At 62.0% G+C, this 24,359-nt stretch overlaps 1 protein-coding gene across 1 annotated transcript; it reads right to left on the bottom strand.

Moving 5' to 3' along the window:
• Positions 1 to 3,409: 3,409 nt before the first annotated feature.
• ACTB (actin beta) lies at positions 3,410 to 8,113 on the bottom strand. The gene is made up of 6 exons (XM_032197374.1): positions 8,039 to 8,113; positions 6,504 to 6,632; positions 5,948 to 6,187; positions 4,978 to 5,416; positions 4,486 to 4,667; positions 3,410 to 4,149 (listed from the first exon to the last, which is right to left on the bottom strand). The coding sequence occupies exons 2-6, from the start codon at positions 6,624 to 6,626 to the stop codon at positions 4,006 to 4,008; spliced, it is 1,128 nt and encodes a 375-aa protein (XP_032053265.1). The 5' UTR covers positions 6,627 to 6,632; positions 8,039 to 8,113; the 3' UTR covers positions 3,410 to 4,005.
• Between the last annotated feature and the right edge of the window lie 16,246 nt (positions 8,114 to 24,359).

Genomic DNA, 24,359 nt, shown 5'->3' with positions numbered 1-24,359 from the left:
GACTGACTGGAGCAGCCTGCGTTAGGACTAGCCATGGGTTTCTTCCAGTCCTGGGGCGTTTGTGGACCAGACAGCTGTTGCCAGCCCCGAATGGGACCTGAGATAGGTTGAGGAACCTCCCCAGGCTCCCAGCAGCTGTAAGAGGAGCTGGGCTCCGACTGAGGACCCGCCACGCGATGAACAATGTGGCGGTATAGATAAGACACGAGGCTGAACGCAAGGCAGCAGCAGGACATCGGGTGGGCTGTAAAGGAGGAAGGAAGCCAACAGCCACGCTGGACCCTGGCATTTCTCTCGATGCTGATGGCCAGCAGGTGAGAGGAGAAACCTTCCCTGCTGCTCAGGAGCACTCGTCCCAGTGTTGGCCCATGGGAACCTCCCACGGAGGCAGGTTCCTTTCACTGCTGGGCTGTCTCAGAGCAGACTTTGATCATCTCTGACTAATGCAGTTTTCTTAGCCCAAAGAAGGCAAGCACATACCATGCTGTCCCGGTCCAAGAGGGCAAACAAACAAATCTAGTGCTAATATCAAGATACGGTGTCCTGTACAGTATCTCTTAACTGTTCATGGCCGGGCTGACCTGGTGATTATTTATTTTTATTATTTTTTTCCCTGGGAAACTCTTGGGTCATTTCCCTCCCCGGGTTCTTAACACTGATACAGTCTGCACAGCTCATTTTTTTTTGTCAGCGTGACGAAAGCCCAGTGGCCAGAGCACTTGGTGTGCTCGGGTGAACTGCCGTCTGCAGTGCTGTAAGTGGTTTTCAGTGCTTGATACGATTTAATGCGGTAAGGCCTGCTAAAGCAGATTACAGATGGGTATAATGCAAGTCAGGGCAGGCTCCAGGTCAGCAATCCCTCACTTCAAAGAGCAGGACAACTCCTCCTCCTCCGGCCACAGTCCCATCCATGAGCTGACACCTCGAAAAGCCCGTTTTTTTTTTTAATGAAGCTGAGGCTTTGTGCCCTCAGAGGGGACTTCCAGGAAGAGACAAGTTGTGTTTGAATGCCCTGGGACTTCCTGGGACATTTGCATGCAGCCAGCACGCTGCAGTGCATGTTCTCTAATGAGAGGATGGGGCCCCCCTGACCTGGGGGGGGCCGTTTTGGCCAGTGCTGCTCCACAAAGCTCAGAGACAACCACACAAGGAGGCCCTTCAGGGCTAAATCCCGAGAGCTGCAGCCGTTCCCCTTTGCCAAGGACATCACTAATTCCTGGTGGCGGCTTGATTCCGTAAGCGGCTCAGGGAGGTGACTTTCCAGGTCACCAGCTAATTGCAGGTGAAGTGCCAGCGACTGTCTCCAGCCGGAGCGAAAGTTGGGAGCTCTAAGGGAAGAAAGGGCGTAAAACGTGTTTGCTCAGCTCTCTTTAGCTGAGCCAGCTCCCCCTGGGCAGCTAAAGGGAAGCGAGAGAGGGCTGGGTGGTTTGCAACCAGCCTCGGCCGAGCCCCGCTGTCTGCTCCACCAGAGAAATCCTGGTACTTCGCGGGTGCTGAGCCGGACAGGGGGAGCTCAGCCCAGCCTGGTGGTCTTTCCAAACCTCCTGGTGCCCGCACAGCCCCTGGCTCCCTTGGGTGCTGGAGAGGAGGAGGAGGAGGCAGCCTGACCACTCGTTCCCTGCACATCTTCTCCTCTGAGCCTCGCCTGCTGCTGGTGGCCTCAAGAGCCAGGACACGGCTAAAGAAACTCCTCCGCCGCCCTTCCTGTCCCTCGGCATCTCCCCACTCCCGTGTGGGGAAACAAACAACGATGGAGAAGCTGCAGCTAAAAAATAAAGATAAAAATCCCCCCTTCTCCAGCGCCTGGCGTTCCTCAGAGGAAACCAGCCGGCTCCCCCCTGCTCGCCGGGGTCGGGAGCAGTGAGTAATGCTCGCAGGCTGCCCTGCCCGGCACCGCATTCTTTTCTCCAGCATGTAATGGCCCAAAGGAGGCATAAAGCGAGCCTTGCTGGAGCGGCCGGCGGAGGAGCTGCGCACGCCTCGCGTCCGAGAAGCGTCGGGGAAGGCTGCAAAACCCCCGGCCTCGCTTTACCACGGGGCTGATCGCCAGGAGCAGCGAGAGAGCTGGGAGAAGGGAAAAAAGGAAACCCCACAAAGTGTTGACGGAGAGAAAATGTCGCTTTCTGCCCTTTGGAGTGTGTAAAATTCAGCTCTGCTCCCTGCCCAGCGCTGTCCCTCTCTCCTCACCCACTCCTCTCCCTGCCTGAGCTCCTCTCCGCCACCACCCCACCAGTTCTTTGTGTCTCAACGCATTTTTCCGAAGCGATCAGAGGCTGCTTCAGGAGGACCGAGGGCAGGAGAGCAGAGCTGGCGCCCCGTTTCCCTCTCATCATCCCTCCTGGCCTTTTTCCTGCCCTGCTCCCACCCCCAGCGGCTGCCATCGCCTCCTCCTCGCCCCGTTTCCCCAGGACCCCGGGGTTATGAGCCCAGTTAGGCTCCAACCAACCAGTTCCACCTCCCCCGTGGCAAACTGGTGCTTCCAGTAGCTTCCAGTCTGCCCGGCCCAGTGTCTGCACCTACAGCCCAGGAGGGAGGCTGGAGAGACAAAGGGCAGAAACCAGCAGGTCCACCCCGAGCACAGCGTGACGCCGGAGCAGGATCAGGGCAGGCGGAGGATTAAAGAGCCCACGGAGCCAGTTCCCTGCCTTTCATCTGCTGCGAGCGTGACACCAGCGCAGCAGCCATTAGCTCTTCAAAGCCGGGCAAGGCTGCAGGAGCCTGGGGAAGGCAGCGTGCCTGCGAGCCAGGCTCCGAGCTCCTGGGGGGGGAATTGGGAACGCAAAGCATCAGCCGGCCCCGCTCTCCACTCTCCCTGGGTGTCAGGGCACAAGGGAGAGCTCCCTCGCTGCGCCCTTTCCCTGCTCCACCCCTGTGTAAGAGCCCCGTGGCCCTGCGCTGAGTCCATTTCATCCACTTCACAGGCTTTCACTGCCTCCACCCAGCCGGCAGCCTGCCAGAGCATGAGTCTCCCAGCCTCAGCTCAGGCCTCCCTCGCTCCCGGGCCACGAGTGGGGTGAAGCAGAGCGAGCTGCTTGGCAGGAGACACCTCAAAGAGGAGCAGGAGAGGCCACACACCCGGTGTGGGGACACCAAAGCAGCTCTGTCCCAGGGAGAAGCTCCATCCCAGGGAGAAACTGACTGTTCCACTCTGGAAAATGAGGGAAGAAAACCACAGGCAGCCTTTTGGAGGGGTTGGATGCCCACCAAACCCCGCTCTTTCCAGGAGCACCATGCCCTGCCCGCCCCTGCACCAGCTGGGGATCTCCAGCCCAGGAGCCAAACTCCTGCTCCCCGTATCACCAGCAGCCACCTGGCTCCCACCCCAGCGCGATAGCTGATCCCCACAGCCTGGCACAGCAAGATCAGAGCGGGTACCAACCGTCAGGAATAAAGAAAGAACCAACACCAGTCGAGCCTCTATTGTGTGCACTTTTATTTGAACTGGTCTTAAGTCAGTGTACAGGTAGCCCCTCTCTCCCCCGCATACTGGCACTTCTCCTAGGCAGGGGGGACTGTAAAGCCTTCATTCACATCTATCACTGGGGAACACAGCCCGCTCGCTGAACAAATCAAAGAGAAAGGATCAAGTGTGTTTTGTTTTTAAGGCGGAAGATACAAAAAGACACTTGTTGGATTACATAATTTACAGACAAGCGTTTACAACCTAACACCAGGAACTGGTATCGGCTCTTCCAAGCTGGGCTGTTGCCTTCACAGAGGCGAGTAACTTCCTGTAACAATGCATTATAACAATATTTGGAATGACTATTACAAAAAGAAACAAATGTACAATCAAAGTCCTCAGATGCATTGTAGAACTTTGGGGGCGTTCGCTCCAACATGTTTCATTTTAAGACTGCTGCTGATACCTTCACCATTCCAGTTTTTTAATCCTGAGTCAAGCGCCAAAAAAAACAAATAAAGCCATGCCAATCTTGTCTTGTTTTACACGCATTTATGGGTTTCATTTTGTCACAAGGGTGTGGGTGTTGGTAACAGTCCGGTTTAGAAGCATTTGCGGTGGACAATGGAGGGTCCGGATTCGTCATACTCCTGCTTGCTGATCCACATCTGCTGGAAGGTGGACAGGGAGGCCAGGATGGAGCCTCCGATCCAGACAGAGTACTTGCGCTCAGGCGGGGCGATGATCTGCGGGAGAGAAGAGGTGCTCAGCTGCAGCGTGCTGCTACGAGGTTTGCTCCTGCGCAGCCCTGCAGCAGCTAATCCCCTCGCCAAGGCGCTCCGAGGGCCAAGCAGGCTTATTTAGGGCACGGCCTCACGCACACCACCCCCACTCGCAGCACAGAAATCCCATTATTCACGGGGCTGAGCGGGTGCCACCCCACACACAGCAGGGTGGTGAGGCTGCACTGCTCCAAGCATGGTTCCCACCTCCTGTAGGAGTTTAGCTCAGGGCCCTCCACCCACTCGTTTGCATTTCAGCAGCAGGAGGTGCGCCAGGAGGCTCCCAGGGCTCCAGCTTACCTTGATTTTCATCGTGCTGGGTGCCAGGGCTGTGATCTCCTTCTGCATCCTGTCAGCGATGCCCGGGTACATTGTGGTACCACCAGACAGCACCGTGTTGGCATACAGGTCCTTACGGATGTCCACATCGCACTTCATGATGGAGTTGAAGGTAGTTTCGTGGATGCCACAGGACTCCATACCTGTGAGGAAGGAGCAGTCTCAAGTCAGCAAGGGCTGGGGAACACAGAAGAGAGCCTGAGCAGCTACTGGGGGCAACTGATAGACAATCACAGCTCTTCAAGCTGAAGGCACTACAGGCAAAGCCACATCTGACATGCTCAGCCTCCTGCTCTACTGCTGAGAGTCCTTCAACAGCTCCAGGCTGAGAGATGTGATGGGACAGAGGTTAAGATTTTGCAGTAGAACACAAGTACTCTGGCAGCTGACTCCCAGTCTCTAGCTGACCCTAAACAGAAGGGGCACAGGGTCTCCAAAATGAGCTGGACTTACCCAAGAAAGATGGCTGGAAGAGGGCCTCGGGGCACCTGAACCTCTCGTTGCCAATGGTGATGACCTGGCCATCAGGGAGTTCATAGCTCTTCTCCAGGGAGGAGCTAGAGGCAGCTGTGGCCATCTCCTGCTCGAAATCCAGGGCGACATAGCACAGCTTCTCCTTGATGTCACGCACAATTTCTCTCTCGGCTGTGGTGGTGAAGCTGTAGCCTCTCTCTGTCAGGATCTTCATGAGGTAGTCCGTCAGGTCACGGCCAGCCAGATCCAGACGGAGGATGGCATGGGGAAGGGCGTAGCCTTCGTAGATGGGCACAGTGTGGGTAACACCATCACCAGAGTCCATCACAATACCAGTGGTACGACCAGAGGCATACAGGGACAGCACAGCCTGGATGGCTACATACATGGCTGGGGTGTTGAAGGTCTCAAACATGATCTAGGGGAGAGAGAAGGCAAGGTTGAGTCAAACAGAACAAAATGAGGTTCTCACTACAGACCTAAACCAAGTCCATGCAAGTGGCTTTACTTTTGCCCCCAGATAAGAGCCTCATCTTTGCTCCCCCAGGAAGGAGGGGTGCTTATCTCGCCTGGCCTCCACCCACACCTGCCAGGTCAGAGCCTGAGCAAGGACACCACTGCCACAGGCCCATCCGCATGACACAGCAAGGGACAAACAAGTGCCAGATCAACTACGGTACGGTCACTCAAGGCCAGTAAATGGATTAGTGTCTAGTCAGAAACAGCAGTTAGACAAGTTGCTAGTTCAGTCTCAGAGAAAGCCAGCTTAGAAGAGCAAACAAAACCTGTCAAGGTCCAGCAAAGAGGAGACTCAGGTCAGGAAAGGAAAACCCTGCAAAGATGGCAAAAAGGGAGAACAGTGGTGAAGGCAGAGAGAGGGCAACATGGAAGAGGAGAGCTGGCCTGCAGCAACATCTGCTGTAGCTCCAAGCTCAGGAGTTCTACACACCTGTGTCATCTTCTCTCTGTTGGCTTTGGGGTTCAGGGGAGCCTCTGTGAGCAGCACAGGGTGCTCCTCAGGGGCTACTCTCAGCTCATTGTAGAAGGTGTGGTGCCAGATCTTCTCCATGTCGTCCCAGTTGGTGACAATACCGTGTTCAATGGGGTACTTCAGGGTCAGGATACCTCTTTTGCTCTGAGCTTCATCACCAACATAGCTGTCTTTCTGGCCCATGCCAACCATCACACCCTGCGCAACAAAGAAAAAGCATGAAGTTTAACCGAAGGACAAGCCCAGTTAAGCAGGTAACATTTTCCAAAGCCACATCTCTATAATTACTGTTCCTCCCATGTCAGAGAAATCATTCAGTCAGCAGCTCCAACGCATGCTGCATGAAGGCTCCACAGGAGGCTGTGCACTCAGCCAGTTCCTGTTGCAGTGCAGAAGCCTCTTGTGTCACATAGGAAATATAAAAGGGCTTCTTGCAGCTCGCTGCCTTTAGCAGAAATGATTTCACCGAAGGTCCTCTCCATTGTCTGGAAGCAGCACCCCAGCCACATCGTACCTGATGTCTGGGGCGACCCACGATGGATGGGAAGACGGCACGGGGGGCATCGTCCCCGGCGAAACCGGCCTTGCACATACCGGAGCCATTGTCAACAACGAGCGCAGCAATATCATCATCCATGGCTGGCTGCGGAAGGAGAGAGATGGAACGTGAGCACCGCCGGCCACACACCAGCAACCAAACCCCATCCTGCAGGGGGAATCGCCCCCGGAGGCAGCAGCCAGAGAGGGGAGAGCCAGCGGTGCACAGGGCTCGTGTGCGGGGCTCTGCGATGCCTCCGAGGGCCTTCCCCACCCATTTCCTTCCTGCCAGAGCCTGCACCGCTTCGCCCGGCGCCCGCTAGAGGGTGCGGCGCCTTCCAGATTTCGGCAGCGCACAGATTTGGGACAAAGGAAGTCCCTGCGCCCTCTCGCATTATTACCATAAAAGGCAATAAGGCTGCAGCTCGCCGCTCCTCGCCAGCCGCCAGCTTTCGGGGGGCCGCCGCCAGCCACTCCCCCGACCCCTCCCCAGCCCCGGGGAGCCCCGCAGCCACTCCCCACCCCCCCCACACACCCTCTTTGGGGGCTGCCACCTCCTGGGGAGGGGGCACTCGCCACCCTCCCTGCCTCCCCTCCTCCTCCTCCTCTTCTTCTTCTTCATCCCGTCACGCCCAAGCTGCCCGCACACCTCCGGGGGGCGGCTTCCAGCAGGCAGCCGCCGAGCTCCCGGTGCTGCCGGCTTCGGGAAGGGGCAGGGAACCGGGCTCGGCCCCGGGGGGTACCGGGGTGGGGGGGTGCAGGGAGCCGAGCCCTGGCTCTGCCTGCGGGCGGTGCCGGCCGGGGGCGGCTCCCGGGACATGTGCCCGAGCGGTGCCGGCCCTGCCCTGCACACGGGGGGCTTCTCCTCCTCTTTTTCCCCCCCCCTCTTTTTTCCCTTTGTTCCAGAGCGCCCCTCGTAACGGGGAGCCGCCCACACCCCCCCCCCCCACACACAGAAACCCACCCGTTTTCTGCATGGGGGTGCTGAGGGAGCCGCCCCCCCGTCCCCACAAGGGGAACGTGGCCCCCCCCCAGTCCCTACAAGGGGACACTGCCCATCCTGACCCCACCAGGATGAGGGGAAGCGCCCCTCGACCCCACAAGGGGTGCTGAGGGGAGCCGCCCCGCCCCCCCCCCATCCCCTCACACACACCCAGAGCAGGGCCGGGGGGGGGTGAGGGGGGCAGCCCTCATCAGACAAAGCCCCACGCCCCAGCCCACCGCCACAAATCCTCTTAGGAGGCGGATTAACCGCACACACCAGGTTAGAAGAGGGGGGGGCACACCATAAAGCCCCCCTCACACCTCCAGCACCCCCCTCAGCACCCCAAAGCGCCTCAGCGCTCCTCTCCTCACCCCCCCCCCACCTCCACAGCGCTGCCCGGACCCCTCACACCCCTCCACCGCCGAGCAGATCCCACGGAGAACGACCCCAAACCCCACCGCCAGCGAGGCGAGGGACCCCTACACCCCCCCCCAACCCCTTCCTTTTACCCCCCGGTCCCCCCTCACCTTCGGGGAGTTGCGCGGTCAGAGGCGGGCGGGCGGCGGGAGCGGGGCACGGGCGGGCGCACGGGGCGAAGGCAGAGCTCGCAGCGACTCCCGCCCGCCGCGCGCCCCGCCTTTTATACGGGCCGCCGCCGCCGCCGCCTCGCCATAAAAGGAAACTTTCCGAGCGCGCGGCCCTGATTGGCCCACGCCGCGCCTCCCCGCCTCGCGCGCCGGCCCCGCCCCCTCCTCCTCCTCCCTCCCCCCCCTCCCTCCGCGCGCCCCGCCCCGGCGCGCGCCCGCCCCGCCCCGCCCCGCCCGGCGCGCGCGCGCGCCCCCCCCCCTCCCCCCCAACCTCCCCTCCCTCCCCCCCCCCAGCGGAACAAATACACAAATAAATAAATAATTAAATGGGTGGGGGGCGATTTTTTTGATTGATTGATTTATTTTTTTTTTTTTGGGGGGGGGTGCAACGCCACACCCCGATTTGGCACTGCTTTGATTAGGGGGGGGGCATTGCACGGCCACCCCCCGCTGCTGTCCCTTTGAAGCAGGGTGCACAAATGGGGAGCGGCCGCTGCTCGGTGCTCAGTGCACGGTGCTCGGTGCATGGCCCTCGGTGCATGCTGACCACTGCTCGGTGCTCAGTGCATGGTGCTCGGTGCTTGGTGCATGGTGTCCTGTGCATGGTGCTCGGTGCATGGTGCTTGGTGCATGCTGACCACTGCATGGTGCACGGTGCACGGTGCACAGTGCATGGTGCTCAATGCATGGTGCCCGGTGCATGCTGACCACTGCACGGTGCTTGGTGCATGGTCCTCGGTGCTCAGTGCATGGTGTCCCATGCATGGTGCTCAGTGCATGCTGACCACTGCATGCTGATCACTGCATGGTGCATGGTGCATGTTGCCCCTGTGCATGGTGCTCGGTGCATGGTGCTCAATGCATGCTGTCCACTGCATGGTGCACAGTTCATGGTGCTTGGTGCTCTGTGCATGGTGTCCTGTGCATGGTGCCCAATGCATGGTGCTCGGTGCATGCTGACCAGTGCATGGTGCTCAGTGCATGGTGCTCAGTGCATGGTGCTCAGTGCTCTGTGCATGGTGTCCTGTGCATGGTGCTCAGTGCATGGTGCTCGGTGCATGGTGCATGCTGCCCAGTACCTTGTGCACAGTGCCCGGTGCACGGTGTGCTATACCTGGTGCACGGTGCCCAGTGCCCGGTGCATGTTGCTCAGTGCCCCCCCAGCCCATTACCAGCCACAGGCATCAGGAAACAGGAACGGAGCCCAGCAGAGCCCAGCCCTGCCCTGCACACAAAAGCAAGAATTTGGCCGAATTTGGGTGATTTTCACATCTTTCCCATTTTCCACAGGCACCCAGCAGGGGCTGGGGATCGCAGTGAGGGCAGCGCCTGCAGAGTGGCCAGTGGCAGCTGCACGGGGCCTCGCAGCTCCGCAGCGCTGCACGAGCACGGGCTGGTTAATTAAGTTAATTAAGGAGGCCCGTAAGTAAAGGCACAGCAGCCGCCCGCAAGCTGTTGCCAGCTCGGAGCAGGCAGACGTCAGCGTGGGGACTTCCAGTGCCCGCTCTTGGCAGGTCAAGAACGGGGTTGGTAGGGCAGAAAAATGAATGACCAAACACAAAATGCTTGGAAAAATGAAAGGAAATGGCTAAAAACGCCCATTTTTCACAGCACGCCCTCGGTGGGCATTGCAGGGGCTTTTTGCAGCGGGGATGCTGCGAGGATGGGGTGCAGAGGACGGGAACCCCTGGAAAATCCTCCCAGATGGAGGCTGGAGGTGGCCTCCGGGCACCCGGCCTCGTCCCCCCCTGGCCGGGGGTGGCCGCGGGGACACCCAGCACCCGGTGCCACCCCCCCGGTGCCACCCCCGGTGGTGCGGAGCGGCCCCACGGGCGCACGGTGCCGGATCCCGGCGGTAAAATGGGAGTCGTCGCTGTTAATTACCTACCTGGCGGGGAATTAATTACTGTTTGCGCTCCGCTTTTCAAAGGGCTGGTTATTAATTAGGAGCTCGCGCGTCAAAGAAGGGGAGCCACGAGGCACGGGTGGCGCTGACGGCGCGCGGCACCCGCTGATAAGGGGTCTGCAGGCGGCCCCGGCAGGAAAACGTCCCACAAAAACCACGGGTTTGGGACCGGGAGCGTCACCGGGAGGCCGCCAGCGGATGGGAAGCCAGGAGGGGAATCACGGAGCAATTAGCGCTCACCTTGATTACACAGCCCCAGCCCCGCCGGGTGCACGTCTCTGGGATGGGCAGGATGTGGCCCACGGTGCCCGGCGCACGATGTGACCGAGCTGGGACCCTCCTGGGGCCATCCCAAGAGCCAAGAGGAGAGAAAAAGGGGAACAGCACGGGGAGCACCCCAATCCCCAGATCCGTGGGGTCGGGATGTCCCCGAGGGTGCTGGCGGCCACCGCCCTGCGGACACCCCGCAGCCAGCCGCGGCCCCCCCGTGCCCCTTGTTGTGCTTCAATTCTCCCTGCCCGACCTTGGGCTCGGACAAAAGCATGCGGAGGAGAGGAGGAGGACGAGGAGGAGGAGGCTCCGACACGGCCGGGCGGCCTCCAGCCTCCCCCCTCGTCGCGTTTCGCCCCGATTTCTGCGCCCCGGGGTGGGCACAGGGGGCTCTGCGTCCCACTCGTCCTCTTCCAGCCCCCCTTGGCACAGCAGCTCAGCGCCCCGTGCCATCGTGATGCTGGGACAGAGGTGGAAAATTTGGGGGCCTGCCGGGCTGCCTCGCATCGCCCCGAACTCGGGGATGTTTCTGGGAGCCTCCCCTCCCTTCCCGCTCCCCGAGGGGAAGAGGGAAAGGCGCCGGCCACATCCCCTATTGCACGGGCGCCATCCCGGCCCCTTCCTCTTTTTCGGTTCAGCCCTTGCCACGTCGGCTCCAGCGGGAATCGGCAGGAGGTGAAAACCCAGCACGAAGCCCGGGGCTGTGCCCGGCTCCCCCTGAACCCCTCAGCCCCCAGCTCCCCCCTCTCCGGTCACAGATTTGGTGCAAAACCTCCCCGCTGCGCGGCCGCCAGCACCCTCCTCGCTGCCTCGCGGCCTCTCTCATCTCCCTCTCCTCCTCCGAGCCTCGCTCTGTGCTCTCCTGCATCAATCCCCGAGGTTCTGGCTCCTTCCTATCGATCTCCCGGGAGCTCCCTGCAATTTATCAGCCCCTCCTGCAGCAGGGCCGAACGCCCTTCCCTTTGCGGAGCTCCACGCACCCGGCGCCGCTGCCCCCAGCCCGCTGCATCCCCCCCGGCGGGCAGGCTGTCCTCGCACCCAGCATCTCCCCCTCCCCAGGCAAATTATTCTTTTCTATCATGCTGGAAAACAGCAGAAATCCACCGTTTTCCATCCCCGGGGGGATTTGGCTGCGGGTGTTGAAGAGGGCACGGGAGCAAAGCCGCCTTCCCCCCGCCGAGCCCTGCTGCTTCGCTTGACCTTGGCAGCGGGAGCCGGCCCTGGTGTTGGATTTATTTCCTCCCAAGGCCATTCCCCAGCCCGGCAGGATCGCAGCAGCACGCACAGAGCCCGCTCAGCCGCCCCCTGCACCCTTGGGGTTTGCTCTCCCCCGGCAACGGGACGGGGCCGAGCCGAGCCCCCCGCTCGGCGGAGCCCCCCGCAGACCCCCCGGTGCCGGGGGTTTTTCCTCCAGCTAAAAACAGAAGGGGAAGAGAAAGAGCTGACGCTCACCGGGCTTTCTCTGCGAGTGTCAGCCCTCTGACAGCGCCCACGGGGGGGCCCAAACCCACCCTGGTGCAGCCCTGGGGGGGCTTTTCCCTAGGGATGCTCCTGGGTTTCGCCACCCCGCTCCGGCACGCACCGCGCCGTGCAGCCCGGGGTCTTTTCAGCTCCTTCTTAATTACTTTGGAAATGGATTTTTCCCACTGGCTGGCCAGAAAGGCGAGGAGGCAGCTGGAGGGCTCGCTGCCAGCACCGTACCTAGGAAATGAAGCGGGGATGGGGACGGCCGAGTGCCCTGAGATTCGCTTTGATCTCCGCCGGGCTTGGCGGATGGCAACACGCAAAGGGCACCCCCAGTCAGAGATGGCCCCTGGAGGCAGGGGGAGAGCCCTGCCTTTGTTTTGGGTGCTGGAAACCAAACAGCTCGCGGTGCAGTGAGCACGGGTGTGTGGTGGTGTGGGCCAGCACCCTGGGTGCCACCCAGCACCCAGATTTTGGAGAGCACCCATCGCAAAGCCCGGTGGCGCCGGCACCCGTCCCCGCTGCGCTTTGTTGCCCTCTCAGCCCCTTGCCCCAGAGATTTCCCCCTCTCCCTCCAGACGATATTTCCGAGTGTGCTTTGGCTGGTTTCACGCATTCCTGCTGGCAGCAGATAAGATCTCGGGAGAAAGTCAAACAGGAGCCGTCGATGCCGGGCGCTAATTGTCACTCCCCCGTGCGCAGCCGGCGCTTCGCCGGCTCTGGAGGATTTTTCCCAGGACGGGAGCAGACACCACCACGCTCACCCCGTCCCGTATCCGTGTGCCAGGGGTTGTGCATCGCCCTCCTGCTGCCTCCGAGGAGGTCAGCAGCCCCCTGGGCCAGCCTCCAGCACTGTGGGTGCCCCCTGGGCTGTTCCATCCTGGGGACCCAGGTGCCCACCCCACGGCTGGAAGGGGATTTGGGGGAGATAACCCGACCCTCGCCTCGGTGACCGCAGGGCTCTGCCAGCACCGCTCCGTGGCCATCGTTTTGCACATCGGGTTTCCCTGCCAGCCCTGGGTTTGCTTGGCCGAGGTGGGGGATGAGCAAGAAGAGGAAGCAGCAGCAGCCAAATGTGGTGCTGGGAATGAGGAAGCCTCGGGGCAGCCACATCGAGGGGTGCTGGGGGGACAGGGAGGAGGGTGAGACCTCAACTGGGGCCCCAAAACACCGTGGTGCCCTGCCCGGACCCGTGCCAGGAAGGGGTTTTCTCCTGCCCAGCTGGGTCACCAAACACAGGGCATCGCCCCGCGGCCAAACCCAGACCTCCTCCCGCAGCTTTGCGCTCTGCAAAAAGAAAAATAAAATAATAAAAGAGGAGGAAACACCACCTCCTGCCCCGCCGAGCGAGAAGGAGAGGATGGGGTGGCAGGGGGCTGAAGGCAGGGGTCCCCTGTCCTCGCCCACCTCCCTGGGCGTGCGTTTTGGTGACCACCGAGGGGCCACTGGATGCCCCGAGCTGGCAGCACTCGCACCGCTGGCGGCCCGGGGAAATCAGCCTTAAATGGCAAAACCTGGCTGCAGCGTAACCGATGGGCCTGGCTGGGGGAAAAAACGGCGGAAACAGGAAACCAAAGAGCAGCCGGGGCCTCGTCGGCAGAGAACGACGTCCTGCCTTCCTCCTCCTCCTCCTCCTCCTCCGCCTCCTCCTCCTCCCCGTCGGCTGTCTGTGTGCCCACAGCACACCTGGATGCTGCCCAGCCCCTCGGCCCCGTGGTTGTGCCCGGCATCCTCCCTGCACCCCAAGCACACGGGGATGGGGTCTCACGGGGTCTCTGCCCCGTGCACCCCTGCAGGACCCCCAGAGCGAGGGGCAGGGCAGGAGAGGAGCCCCCTGACCCCATGGTGCTGTGGCACGGTGCTGGTGATGCTGGTTTATCCCCGGGGGGTTTGGAGGTGCCCCCTGAGTCCATAAAGGGGAGCCACTGGTGTGCCTGGTGGGCGCTCTGCCTCGGGTTTGCCAGCAGAGGTGGGCAGGGGGGGAATTACCTTGGAGGACATCACCAAGCAGCTCCTGTAGTGTGCTCCAGCCCCAAAACGCAGGAGATGCCGACCCAGCCAACACCTGGGAATCACCAAAACCAGCCATTTACCGGCCATCCCCTCCTCTTTTGGGGTTTCCAGCACCTCTCCTGCACTGTCTCAGAGTGCGCCCAGCCCCGGAGCCGCACCGCGCTCCCTCTCCGCGAGTGCCCTGCCAGCAGGCTCGTTAGCGGCGACGTGTCATTAAAACAGCCATCCCCAGGGGAACTGGCACCCGTTTTGGGATCACCCTTCTTCTCTCAGGCCCCGACGGGCCGGGGCAGCGTGAGAATCCTCCCGCCTACCCAGCCGATGGGCAGCGGCTCCCGACGCCGCAAGGAGCGAGATGCGAAAGCGGAGGGCGATGCTCGGACACATCAAAAAAAAAAAAAAAAAAAAAAGCAAAATTGAGATTAAATAAAACAAATCTCGGCGAAGTCAACGCTTATTTCAAAACCCACGCAGGCGGCTGCCTCCCTGCGGGCCCCGTTGGGGCTGGCTTTGCTGCGTGTAGGGCCGGTTCCCCGCTCCCCACCCCGTCTGAGCACCCGCGGCCGTGGGAGCGTTTCCTGCTGGAGAAGGAGGAAAACCACCCAGAAAGTGGCTCGGGGTGGATTTAATGCCCGTCAGACGTCCTCTCCTGTGAGCTCTGATTCCTTTGAAACCCTTTCCATCCCTCGGGAATGAGGTGTTTCCAGCCTGGGTGTCCTCAGCCAGGCGGGGCCGCGCCGTCCCCTTCACCTCCCCGTGCGCTCCAACCGGGCACGACCGCCCCAGGGGACAGGCACCCCGATCCCAGTGCCCTAAACCCAATTTTAAACACCACAGCGGGGCTGGGAGGGCCAGCAGAGAGGTCCCAGCAGCTCCCAGTGCTTTGCCACCCGGCCAGAAGGGTTTCTCAGCCGGGGTGGTGATTTCCATCCCTAAGGGCGACGCCAGCGCCAGCCGGTGCCGTGTGGTGTCACCGGGTCACCTCCGAGCCACTTCCCCTTGTCCGAGCCAGGTTTTGGGGGCAGGAGAGGTTTTCTCCATCCCATCACAGCTGGGTCTGGAGCTCGGCTCTGCCAGCCCTGCTCCACCACCCCTTATTTCCAATATGGCACATTTTTTTTGGGGGGGTGACGAGGAGAAAACCATTTTTCCCCATGGGTTTCCCTCACCCGGGGTTGCGTGAGCCCTGCCTGCGGCCAAAGCCAGCAGCTGGGTGCCCTCGGGGACCTTGGGGACCTCGGGGACCCGTCCCCACCACCCCGTTCCCACAGCCCCAGCCTCCCAAATCTTCACCTTCCCCGCGGCGCAGCAGCGCCTAATGACAGGCGAAGGACGGTGCCACACCTGCAGAGAGCCATTTTTGGAAGGGCACCGGGGGAAAAAGGAGCGATTCCCATGTTGCTGCTCTGTAATTAGCATTAATTACCGGGGCTTGTGAAATCTCTTCCCCATTTACTCCGGGCAGCACCTGACGGAAACTGTGGGAATCCCATCCGGCTGAGTCAGCTGTGAGGGGAACGAGCCGGTCCCCGCGGGGCGCGGGGCCAAATTTTGGGGTGTCCCCCCCTCTCTGTGGGGACGGGGTTTGGGCATCGGCGGCCTAGGGGTGCAGGGCTGGTTATGGCACTGGAGGACACCCCGAGCTCATCCACCTCGCCCTTATTAACGAGGTGCTGGTCTTCCCCACCCAGCACCTCCTGGGGATGGGGGGCTTGTGCGTGCCCCCCTTTAAGCATCCCGGCTTGTCCCAGGGATTTAATCACCCCGGCTGCCAGCCCTGCCTGCACAGGGGAGCTGCGGGTCCCTTGGGTGCCCCAAACCCAGCCCGTTCCCTCCAGCAACACCCTGAGGTGTTATTAGAGACCGAGGGAAAACCCACCCCGAAAACCTAACCCTGAGCAAACCACCCCATCACTGCCAAATGGCGGGGTACCACCGGCTGAGTCACCAACTTATTTATTTTATTTTTTATTTTAATATCAGTGATTTGAATGAATCAGGGCGTTTCGTCATCCGGAGCCGCTCAGGAGTCATCTCACCCTGCCCCGGTGACTCCTCGGTGGCCCAAGGACACCGCCAGCCTTCCCCTGCAGCCTCGCCCCTGAGCCAGCAGCGCTGAGCTTATAATTAAAGGGAAATCAAATCAAATCAAATAAAAAGGATGGAGGGGCCCTGCCCGCCCTGGGGGGGCTGATTTTTGCCTAGAAACTCCGGGTACCCCCAGCATCCCGGGGGTCACCCCGCTCACAGCCCCTTGGAGAGGTGGCGGGGGTCCCGGGGGGCCATGCCCAGGTGTCCCCATCCCGCCCCGCTGTGACCCCCCCCACCTTGGGGTGGCCGTGTCACCCAGGTGGGTGACACCCCGTGTCCCTCTCCCCGGGTGTCCCCTCAGCCTCCCCGTTGACCTAACCTCCTGGCCATAAATGGAGAGGTTTGAGAGCGCGTCCCGGGGTGGAGGAGGAGGAGAAAAAAAGGAGAATAATGCCAAGAATGCAGGACACAGCGCGGGGAGCCGCGCTCCCGGCCCCCCCCCTGCGCCGGCTGGGGGCCGCGGTGGCCACCCCGGGGAGAGGTGACAGCTCTGCCTGTCCCCGTCCCTGTCCCCAGCCCCTTTTTGCTTTGCTCTCTGCCTTTCTCACCAGCCGTGCCCCCTGCCGTGCTGTCACCTCCCAGCTGCGGGTCCCTTTGCAAACACGTCCCCACCCCGTGTCACGCTGTCCCCTCGCAGCCCCCCAGCAGGCCCCCACCCAGGGGGAGAATTGGGGATGTTCCCACCCCAACCCCCCAAAAAGCCCCCCAAAAACCCCATCCAGGCTGAGGCCACGGGTGCCACGGGGACCCCTCTGCTCCTCCAGCTCCCGGGTGCTCGGGCGTCCCCTCCATCCTCCCCCGGGGCGCTGCAAAGGGGAAACTGAGGCACGGGGAGCACAGCCTGAGCTCACACCATGCAAATATCCCCGGGCTGGGACAGGGTGCGGGGTGACGGAGCTGCACAAAGGGATGGGGACAAGGTGGGCACCCAGGGTCTCGACACCCCCCCGTGGCCACCAGCCAGCCGGGGAAGCCACACGGGGCCGCAGGGGTGGCCTCCCAGGAGGGTGGCACGGAGCGGCCAGGCCTCCGCTTGGGGCCGCATCCAGCTCCTTAAAATAGAAAGCGAAAACACCCGGGTGCCCCGTCCGGACGGGGAGACAGAGGGAAGGAGGTGGGGGGGGTGCCCATCCACGCCTCCAGCACCTCGCCACCCACCCACCCTGCTCCCATCCCCGTCCCCGCTGTCCCCAGGGGCGGCGGTGGCAGTCCCTAAGGGCAGGGTGGATCCCTTCTGGGTTCAGCAGGAGAATTCGCTCCGGCCGGGCTCTCGCTCAAATCCTCCTTAAAAGGAAAAACAGGCGGCAGGTAGCACTGCCAAACTTAGTCATCCCCAGCCCGGCTGGCTGCTGCTGGCGGCTCCGTCATGCAGCCATTTCCTCCCCTCGGTTCTTGGTGGGGGGGGGACGGGGAGGAGCGGCCCAGCCCCATGGGGAGCACCCAGCACCCAGCCGGGACATTGCCGCCGCCACCCGCCGGGCAAAGGGCCTCGCGTGGGGTCTGCGGGGAACACACGCCCTGGGGCGAGGTCTGGGAAAGGCAGCGAGGCTGGCACGTGGGGGTGTGGGTGTGCAGGTGATAAAACGGCGCTTTGGGACGAGAGAATAAAAATAAGAAGTGGGATGGAGGGGCTGGAGTGGGAGCGCACGCGGGGGCACCTTGGTGCACCTGGAGTTGGGGGGTGAAGCTCGGTGTCCGTGGGGCAGGTGAGGGAGCCTGCTGGAAATACAAGGGGTGACAGCACCAGGAGAAAGTCCTGGTCCCAGGCTGGCACCAGGGTGACCCCTGAGCTGTCCCCTCCTTCCCTGCCATGCCCGGGGGGGACGTGCCACACACGGCCACTGCAGCACCACGCCGCCTCCCCTGGCAGCTGGATTTTGTCTGGGATCCCACTGCTGAGTTTTTCCCAAACCTTAACAAATCAACCCCTCCAGAACTACCAGCAGCCTAAAACCCCTGCCCTAAATCTCCCTTTTGCCCTCCTTGCACGAGGCAGGGAAACACCCACGGCACCGGGGGCTCGCAGGAACTCAGGGAAGCGATCAGCTGCTGCGCTCAGCTGGCACCGGGTTTTATGAGGCTTTTGTGTGCAGCCTGCCCGGCCCCATAAATGATTCACCGGAGAGATAAAGGACTTGGGAATTTGGCCAACCCTGAGGACACGTGTGGGGCTGCTCCAGTCCCAGTGCTGGGTACCACGGTGGGGCCGTGGGGTGGTTCTGCTGGTGCTTTGTGCAACCTGGGCGCAGGATGAACAGGCTGGGGAGCACCAGTGATGTCCAGGCTTCCCCTTCATTGGTGGGGATTAAACAGTGCTGAAACACCAAAATACCCTTGTCAGGATGCTCACTCCCACCCTAAACCCAAATCCTGTGGGATTTGTGCTTCGTGCTCACCACCAATGCACAGGCACAAGGGATTGACCCCGGAGCCTCCCCAAAAGGACCCCCAACCCCTCCTGCTGCCAGCACAGGCAGCAAAACCCCCACCACCGGCTCCCCTCAGCTGCTTTGTTCGTCTCCATGTTGTCCACCCTGCCCGGGGCTTGCAGAAGCTGCAACACCCACCCGAGCTGCTGCAGAGCACGGCCGGGCTGCTGGGTGGCAGTGTTGGGATGCACACTGCGCTGCGCAGGGGCGTGCACGGCGGCGAGACACGCAGCGCGCAGGAGCGTGCGCACAGCACGGGGCACAGCACGGAGCCATGCACCCAGCTGCCTGCTGCACCACGGGCTGCACGCTGCCGTGCACACGTCCCAGGGCCTTGCACGCTCCGAGGTGTGCAATGCACAAAGAAATGCGTGCGCCAAGGTGTGTGCTGCACCAGGGATTGCAATCACACTGACACGCGTTGTCCAAGGAATTGCATGCTCACTGCACCAGGGAGCGCACACCCTGCAGCATGCAGTTGTGCAAGGAATTCCCAGGTGTCCTCTGCTCCAGGGATTGCAGACCCTGATGTGCACATTGCACCAGGAACGGCACGCTCACTACATGCTCGCCGCACCAGGATTTGCACACTCCCAGCTGAACACCACGCGGGGCTTTGCGCACGCCGAGGGGCACGCTGCAAAACAGATCGCACGCGCTGACACGCACGTTGCACGAGGGTTTGCACGCTCCAAAGTGGGACCACGAACTGAGCAGTCCCACCACATCACCCCTGCTCCCCACCCGAGCCTTTACTATGCCCTGCAAAGCCGCAGCCACCCCCGCTTCACCCCCATGTGGTCTGCAGGGGGCCCGGTGCCTTCCCTGGCTGCTGGGACCCCAGCCTCAAGCGCAGTTTTTCGGACACGTGTATGCCTGGTTCCTGAGCTCTGCGTGTTCACCCAGGATCTCCAACGCCAGCAGGGCTTTATTCTCCTGGCTGCTGGCCGAGCACCTTCGTTAAGGCAGGGCTGGGTGATGCTGCAAGCCAGGAACACCACATAAATCCCCATGGCACAGCAGCGGTGGTGGTGGTGGAGCTGCAGCCCCTTCCCCATCAGCCCGGGGGCCTCCCAGCTGCAGCAGCACGGGGCCGGATGCGCAGACCCAGGGCCCCTGCGAGGCGGTTTTGGGTTTCAGCACAGCCCCTCCGCCCCACATTCCTGCTTTCCCCGGGGCCTCCCTGCAGCCAGGCCCTGTAAAAGCAGGGAAAGCCCCCCCTGCACCCCAGGTGACGTGTCCCCACAGCTGTTTGCCCTACAACAAAGCAGGGAGCAGCTCGAGGTGCTGTGTCTCGGGGAGTGAAACCTTCCCTCCTGCAAAAGGAGCCCCCCCCAGGCTCCTGCTCTTCCCCAGAAAGCCAAAATTCAACGCACAACTCCGAATTGCAGGTCCCCATCCCACCATGCAGGTGGGAATATGGGCACAGCCTGGCTGGGGAGCACCGCTGGGCATCCCCTGCATGCTCAGGTCCCTCCGTGCAAGCCACTCAGCCCCCCCGTGCCTCAGTTTCCCCATGTGCAGGGCTCCCTCCAGCCCCACCAGGGAGGCACAAAACCCCATTGCAAGAGAAATGGGTACAGATGTACCCACAGAGAGAGGCAATAGGGTACAAAGGCTGCCCAAGAGCCCAAACCCCATGGTGACCCCAGGAGCAGATGGAGCCTCCTCCCAGAGGGGGCATTTTGCAAATACACGAGACAATACCTGACATCCCCAGGGGGACATAAAGCCATTTGGGGACCCGAATCGGCCCTTTCTGCCAGCTCCCCCATTTCCCAGCCCCGTCCCCTGGTGCAACCAGCAGAGGCCGGGTGGGAGGCGCAGCGCTAATCCCTGAGGCCCCGTTCCTAATCCTGACTAATGGACCCTTTTCACCTCCACAATGGGGTTATCCATCTGGAAGGCCATCTCCGGGCTCAGGAAGCCACAGCTGGTGCCCCCCGCTCCAGCCCCAAACTGCAGCCCCCTTCCCTGAACCCAAATCCCACCCCGCTGCCTGCAGGGATGGACCCTGTCCCCCTGCTCCCCCCACCCAACACCCCCAGCCCCACCAGGCAGCCAAAACATCCCCTCACCTCACCAAAACCCCAAAGCACAGGCTGCAAAATGCCCCCCAGCCCCTCCCAGCCCTTTATAGGGAGCTCCCAGCTGGGTCCTGTTACAGCTCAGGGCTCGTAGCCACAGGCGGCTGCACCCTTAAAGCGATGGGGCCCTGCTCTGGGGGTGTTTGTGGGGGGACACCCCCGGTCCTGGGGGGGCTTGACCTTTATTTCCCTCCTGGCTGAGCCCTCTCACTGCTTCAGGAGAGGTTTGAACACAAATCCACAAATCCACAGGGCTCAGCCTCTGCGGGGACGGGGGTCTCTGCGCCCACCCCCTGCAAAAGGTGCCCGTGCCCCAGCCCCAAAGCTCGAGCTGCAAGCACCAGCCCCCTCCTCCTCCTCCTCCTCCTCCTCCTCTTCATCCCCCATCCTCAGCAGCTTCCTCCAGGCCTGGGCAGGAAACGCCGACATCCTCCCCGCAGCCCTGACTCATTTCCAGCCACCCCAAGGCTCCCCCCATTCCTCCCGACCCCTTTTTGGGATGCGCTGCGCCCGCATCCCTTTGATGCTGCACCAGGACCACGGTCCCAGCCCTGCTCCCACCACTTTTTAATCCCGAGGGAGCAGCCTGAGGATTGGGATTGGGGCATTTCTCCCCAATCTCCCGGTTTATTTTGGCGAGCTGCGTGGGCAGGTGCTGGCAGCACGCTTGGGGCTGCGCTCTGAATTCTTCCGCGCCGGCTCCTTGCAGCAGCAGTTGGTGGGGGGAGGACACGGGGACCATACAAAACCCTCCCTCCTGGCCCTCCTCCGGGGCTGCAGCAGCCGGTGGCTGCGAGGGGCGATGGCCACGGGCCAGAAATGTACCCCTTCCCTGCGTTTAACCCAAATCATCTTCTCCCGTGGGCCCCGGATGTGGGGACACGGCGCTGCCACTGCCGTGCCCCGTTTCGCACCCCCACGGGAAGCCCCCGGCGCTCGACCCAAAGCTTTGGGACCCCCTTGTAGGGCTGCCCTTTGTTTTCCTCGTGCTGCTTTTTTTTTTTTTTCCCCTTCCTTAATTCCACCTAATGCAATTTTAATGAGGCCAGGGCGCCTGCCAACTGTTGGGAGAGCCTCCACCGAGGCTCCCGGGGGCAGCCAGCTCCTGGGGTGTCCCCATCCGTGTGTGTGTGTGTCCCCCCACCCTGCAGCTGCCAGGAACCGCAGGCTCTGCCCGGGATTTGGGGTCTGGGTGCTTTGGGGAAAGCCCGAAATCTCAGGGGGATAAAAGAGCTGAATCACCTCCTGGTTTGTCAGCAGCTCGCGATGCTCCTCGCCCCTTCCAGCCCTGCTGGCGGGTGCGTGGGGTGTGCGCGAAGACGCGACACCCGCTGTGCTGCCGGGGGGGGGGCTCAGAAATACCCCAAACCCCACGGGATTGAACTAAATACAGGGGAAAAATGCAAAAAAAAATGCAAAAGGCCCTCCCCAGCCCCATGGCTGAGCTCCTGCAGGGGGTACCCGCACTGGGGGGCTTCCATCTCGCTGCCCCTATGAGGGATGCGCACAGCCCCGGGTCCCCAAGGAGCCAAACCTGTCCCCAGTGTGTTGTCCCTGTGGCAAAATGCCCCAAAAAATCCTTCCAGCAGGGACAAGCGAGGGCTCTGCCACCTCCCTGCCAGGCCAGGGGACGCAGGGGACCCCCGGGGGTGAAGCCAGCCCTCCTTGCCCCCACGCCTGTCCCCAAGCCCCGATTTCAGCCCGATTTCACCCTCCTGCCCCAAAGCTGCGTGGTTTTCTGCAGCCGAAGCCGAGCTGCAGCAAAAAACACCTGGGGAAGGTGCAAAAAGCGAGGGCAGGACAGGGGCCAGGCCCCAACCCCTCTGCAGCCCGCACTGGGCTTTTCCTCTGGGCTTTTCCCATACTTTGTCGGGGCCGTGGGGGTGCTCCGGAAAGCCCCCATCATTTATGGCCTCATTTATGGCCTCATCCCGGGGCTGGGGACCTGAGCTCCTGGAGCCTTGCAGCTCTCGGTCACAGCAGCTTGCAAATGCAATGCAGAGAGGGAAAGGCAGCAGGGAAAGGCAGCTCCTTCCCTCCTGCTCCATCACACGCAGCAGCTCGTGGGAGATGGATTTAACACCGCACCCCCAGCCCGGGGGGCACCGATCCCCTTTGGGGACACCCGGGGACATCCCCCTGCACTGAGCCGGCCGTGCCAGCCAGCGCCGGGGAGAAAACCCTTTATTATTATTTTTTCTCCTGCATAATTACTTTTTTTTTTTTTTTTTTTTCCCCTGCTGAGCAGAAAGGCCGCTTCTTTCCCAGCCTCGCACCATCTGCGGCAAGAGGAGGCAGCTGCGGGCCTGGGCAGCTGCACGGCCCCACGGCCGGGTCCTAACATCCCGCTGCTGCTGCTGCTGTAGGATGGGGGAAAAACCAAAAAAAAAACCACCTCTGAAACGCCCCTGCCTCGCTGGGGATGGAGGGTTTCGCTTCCAGCCCCGCCGTGGGGTTGCTTCTGGTTGGAAACGAGGTGGATTTGGAGCAGGAGGAGGAGGAAGGGGAAGGGGAAGGAGGAGGAGGAGGAGGAGGAGAAGGAGAAGGAGAAGGAGAAGGAGAAGGAGAAGGAGAAGGAGAAGGAGAAGGAGAAGGAGAAGGAGAAGGAGAAGGAGAAGGAGAAGGAGAAGGAGAAGGAGAAGGAGAAGGAGAAGGAGAAGGAGAAGGAGAAGGAGAAGGAGAAGGAGAAGGAGAAGGAGAAGGAGAAGGAGAAGGAGAAGGAGCAGGGAAGACGAGCGGGCTGGATGGGCCCCAAACCCCCTTGGCACCCATCCCGGCTCCGGTTCGGCCCCGGGGGGGTTGTGGCAGCAGCCCCCGGGCAGGGCGGGCGGCTGGGTGCATCCTGCAGGCGGAGGAGCTGCCAGAACCAGTACGCCCAGTCCAAAACCAGTGCAGCCTGGGGGCCTGGGGTGGGGTGGGGGTGAACGCAGTCGTTCCTGGGGATGGTGCCAGTGGCTCCTTGTCCCGCTCCAGCCCAGTTCAGCTCCCTGATCCGGCTGGAAACCCCCCCCCATCCCTCTGTTTTCCCCCAATTTTCTGTCCCGTAGTGCTGTGCCCACCCCACTCCCCCCCCGTACCCCCCTAAACCCCCTTTGCGCACACAGTGACCCCCCCATGGGGGTCCCCCTGCTTTGCCACATCCCTGTGGGGGACTCAGCGCGGATTTGGGGCCACATCAGGACCCGGACACCCCCTGAGCCCCCTCCTCAGCCCCCCACCACCCCTTGCCCACTGCAGGGGGGGGAATTTTGGGGTCCCCCAGCCCTGGGTGCCTGGCACGGGGCATTCAGGTGGCTGGGGGGGGGGGGGCTACAGCACTGCCCCCCCCTTCTCCCTGCTGCCTTTCAGCCCTGCAGCACATCCAACGGGGCGGGGGGGATAATTTGGGGGGGGTCTGGCAATGTAGGGTGAGTTTTGGAAGGGGATGGGGTCTTGCGATTCAAGGGGGAGCCTTGCCTTATAATGGGGGGGGGGTCTCGCAGCACACTGAGGTCTTGTAATGCTTGGGGGGGGGGTCCTGCGTTGCGAGGAGGGGTCTTACGGTGTGTGTGGGGGGGTCTCGCAATGCTGGGGGGTCTTGCATTATGGAGGGGGGGGGCACTGCAGGAAGGGGGAGCGTGGAAATGGGGGCGGAGGGGGGGGTCCCTGCAGCATGGGGTGGGCTTTGCCACGCAGAGGGGGGGGCGTTCCTACAGCAGGGGGGGGCGTTCCCACAGCACAAGGGGGCCGTCCCTGTGCAATGGGGTTTCGTGCAATTTTATAGGGGGGGGGGGTCCTGCAGCAAAGAAAGGGGGGGGGTCCCTGCGAGGCAGCAAGGGGGCTGCACAGGGGGGAGGCGGGGGCTTGGAGGGGCTGGAGGTGGGGGGGGCGGCGCTGCGGCGGTGGGGCCGTATAAAAAGGCGGCGGGGCCATATAAAAAGGCGGCGGGGCCGTATCAAAGGCGGCGTCGGGGCCATATAAAAGGCGGCGTCGGGGCGGCAGCGGTGGCGGCGGCGGCGGCA

This window comes from Aythya fuligula, chromosome 15 (genome assembly GCF_009819795.1).
Source record: "Aythya fuligula isolate bAytFul2 chromosome 15, bAytFul2.pri, whole genome shotgun sequence".
NCBI lineage: Eukaryota > Metazoa > Chordata > Aves > Anseriformes > Anatidae > Aythya > Aythya fuligula.
The sequence above is the reverse complement of the archived record's forward strand: the minus strand, read 5'-3'. Positions and strand labels throughout refer to the sequence as shown.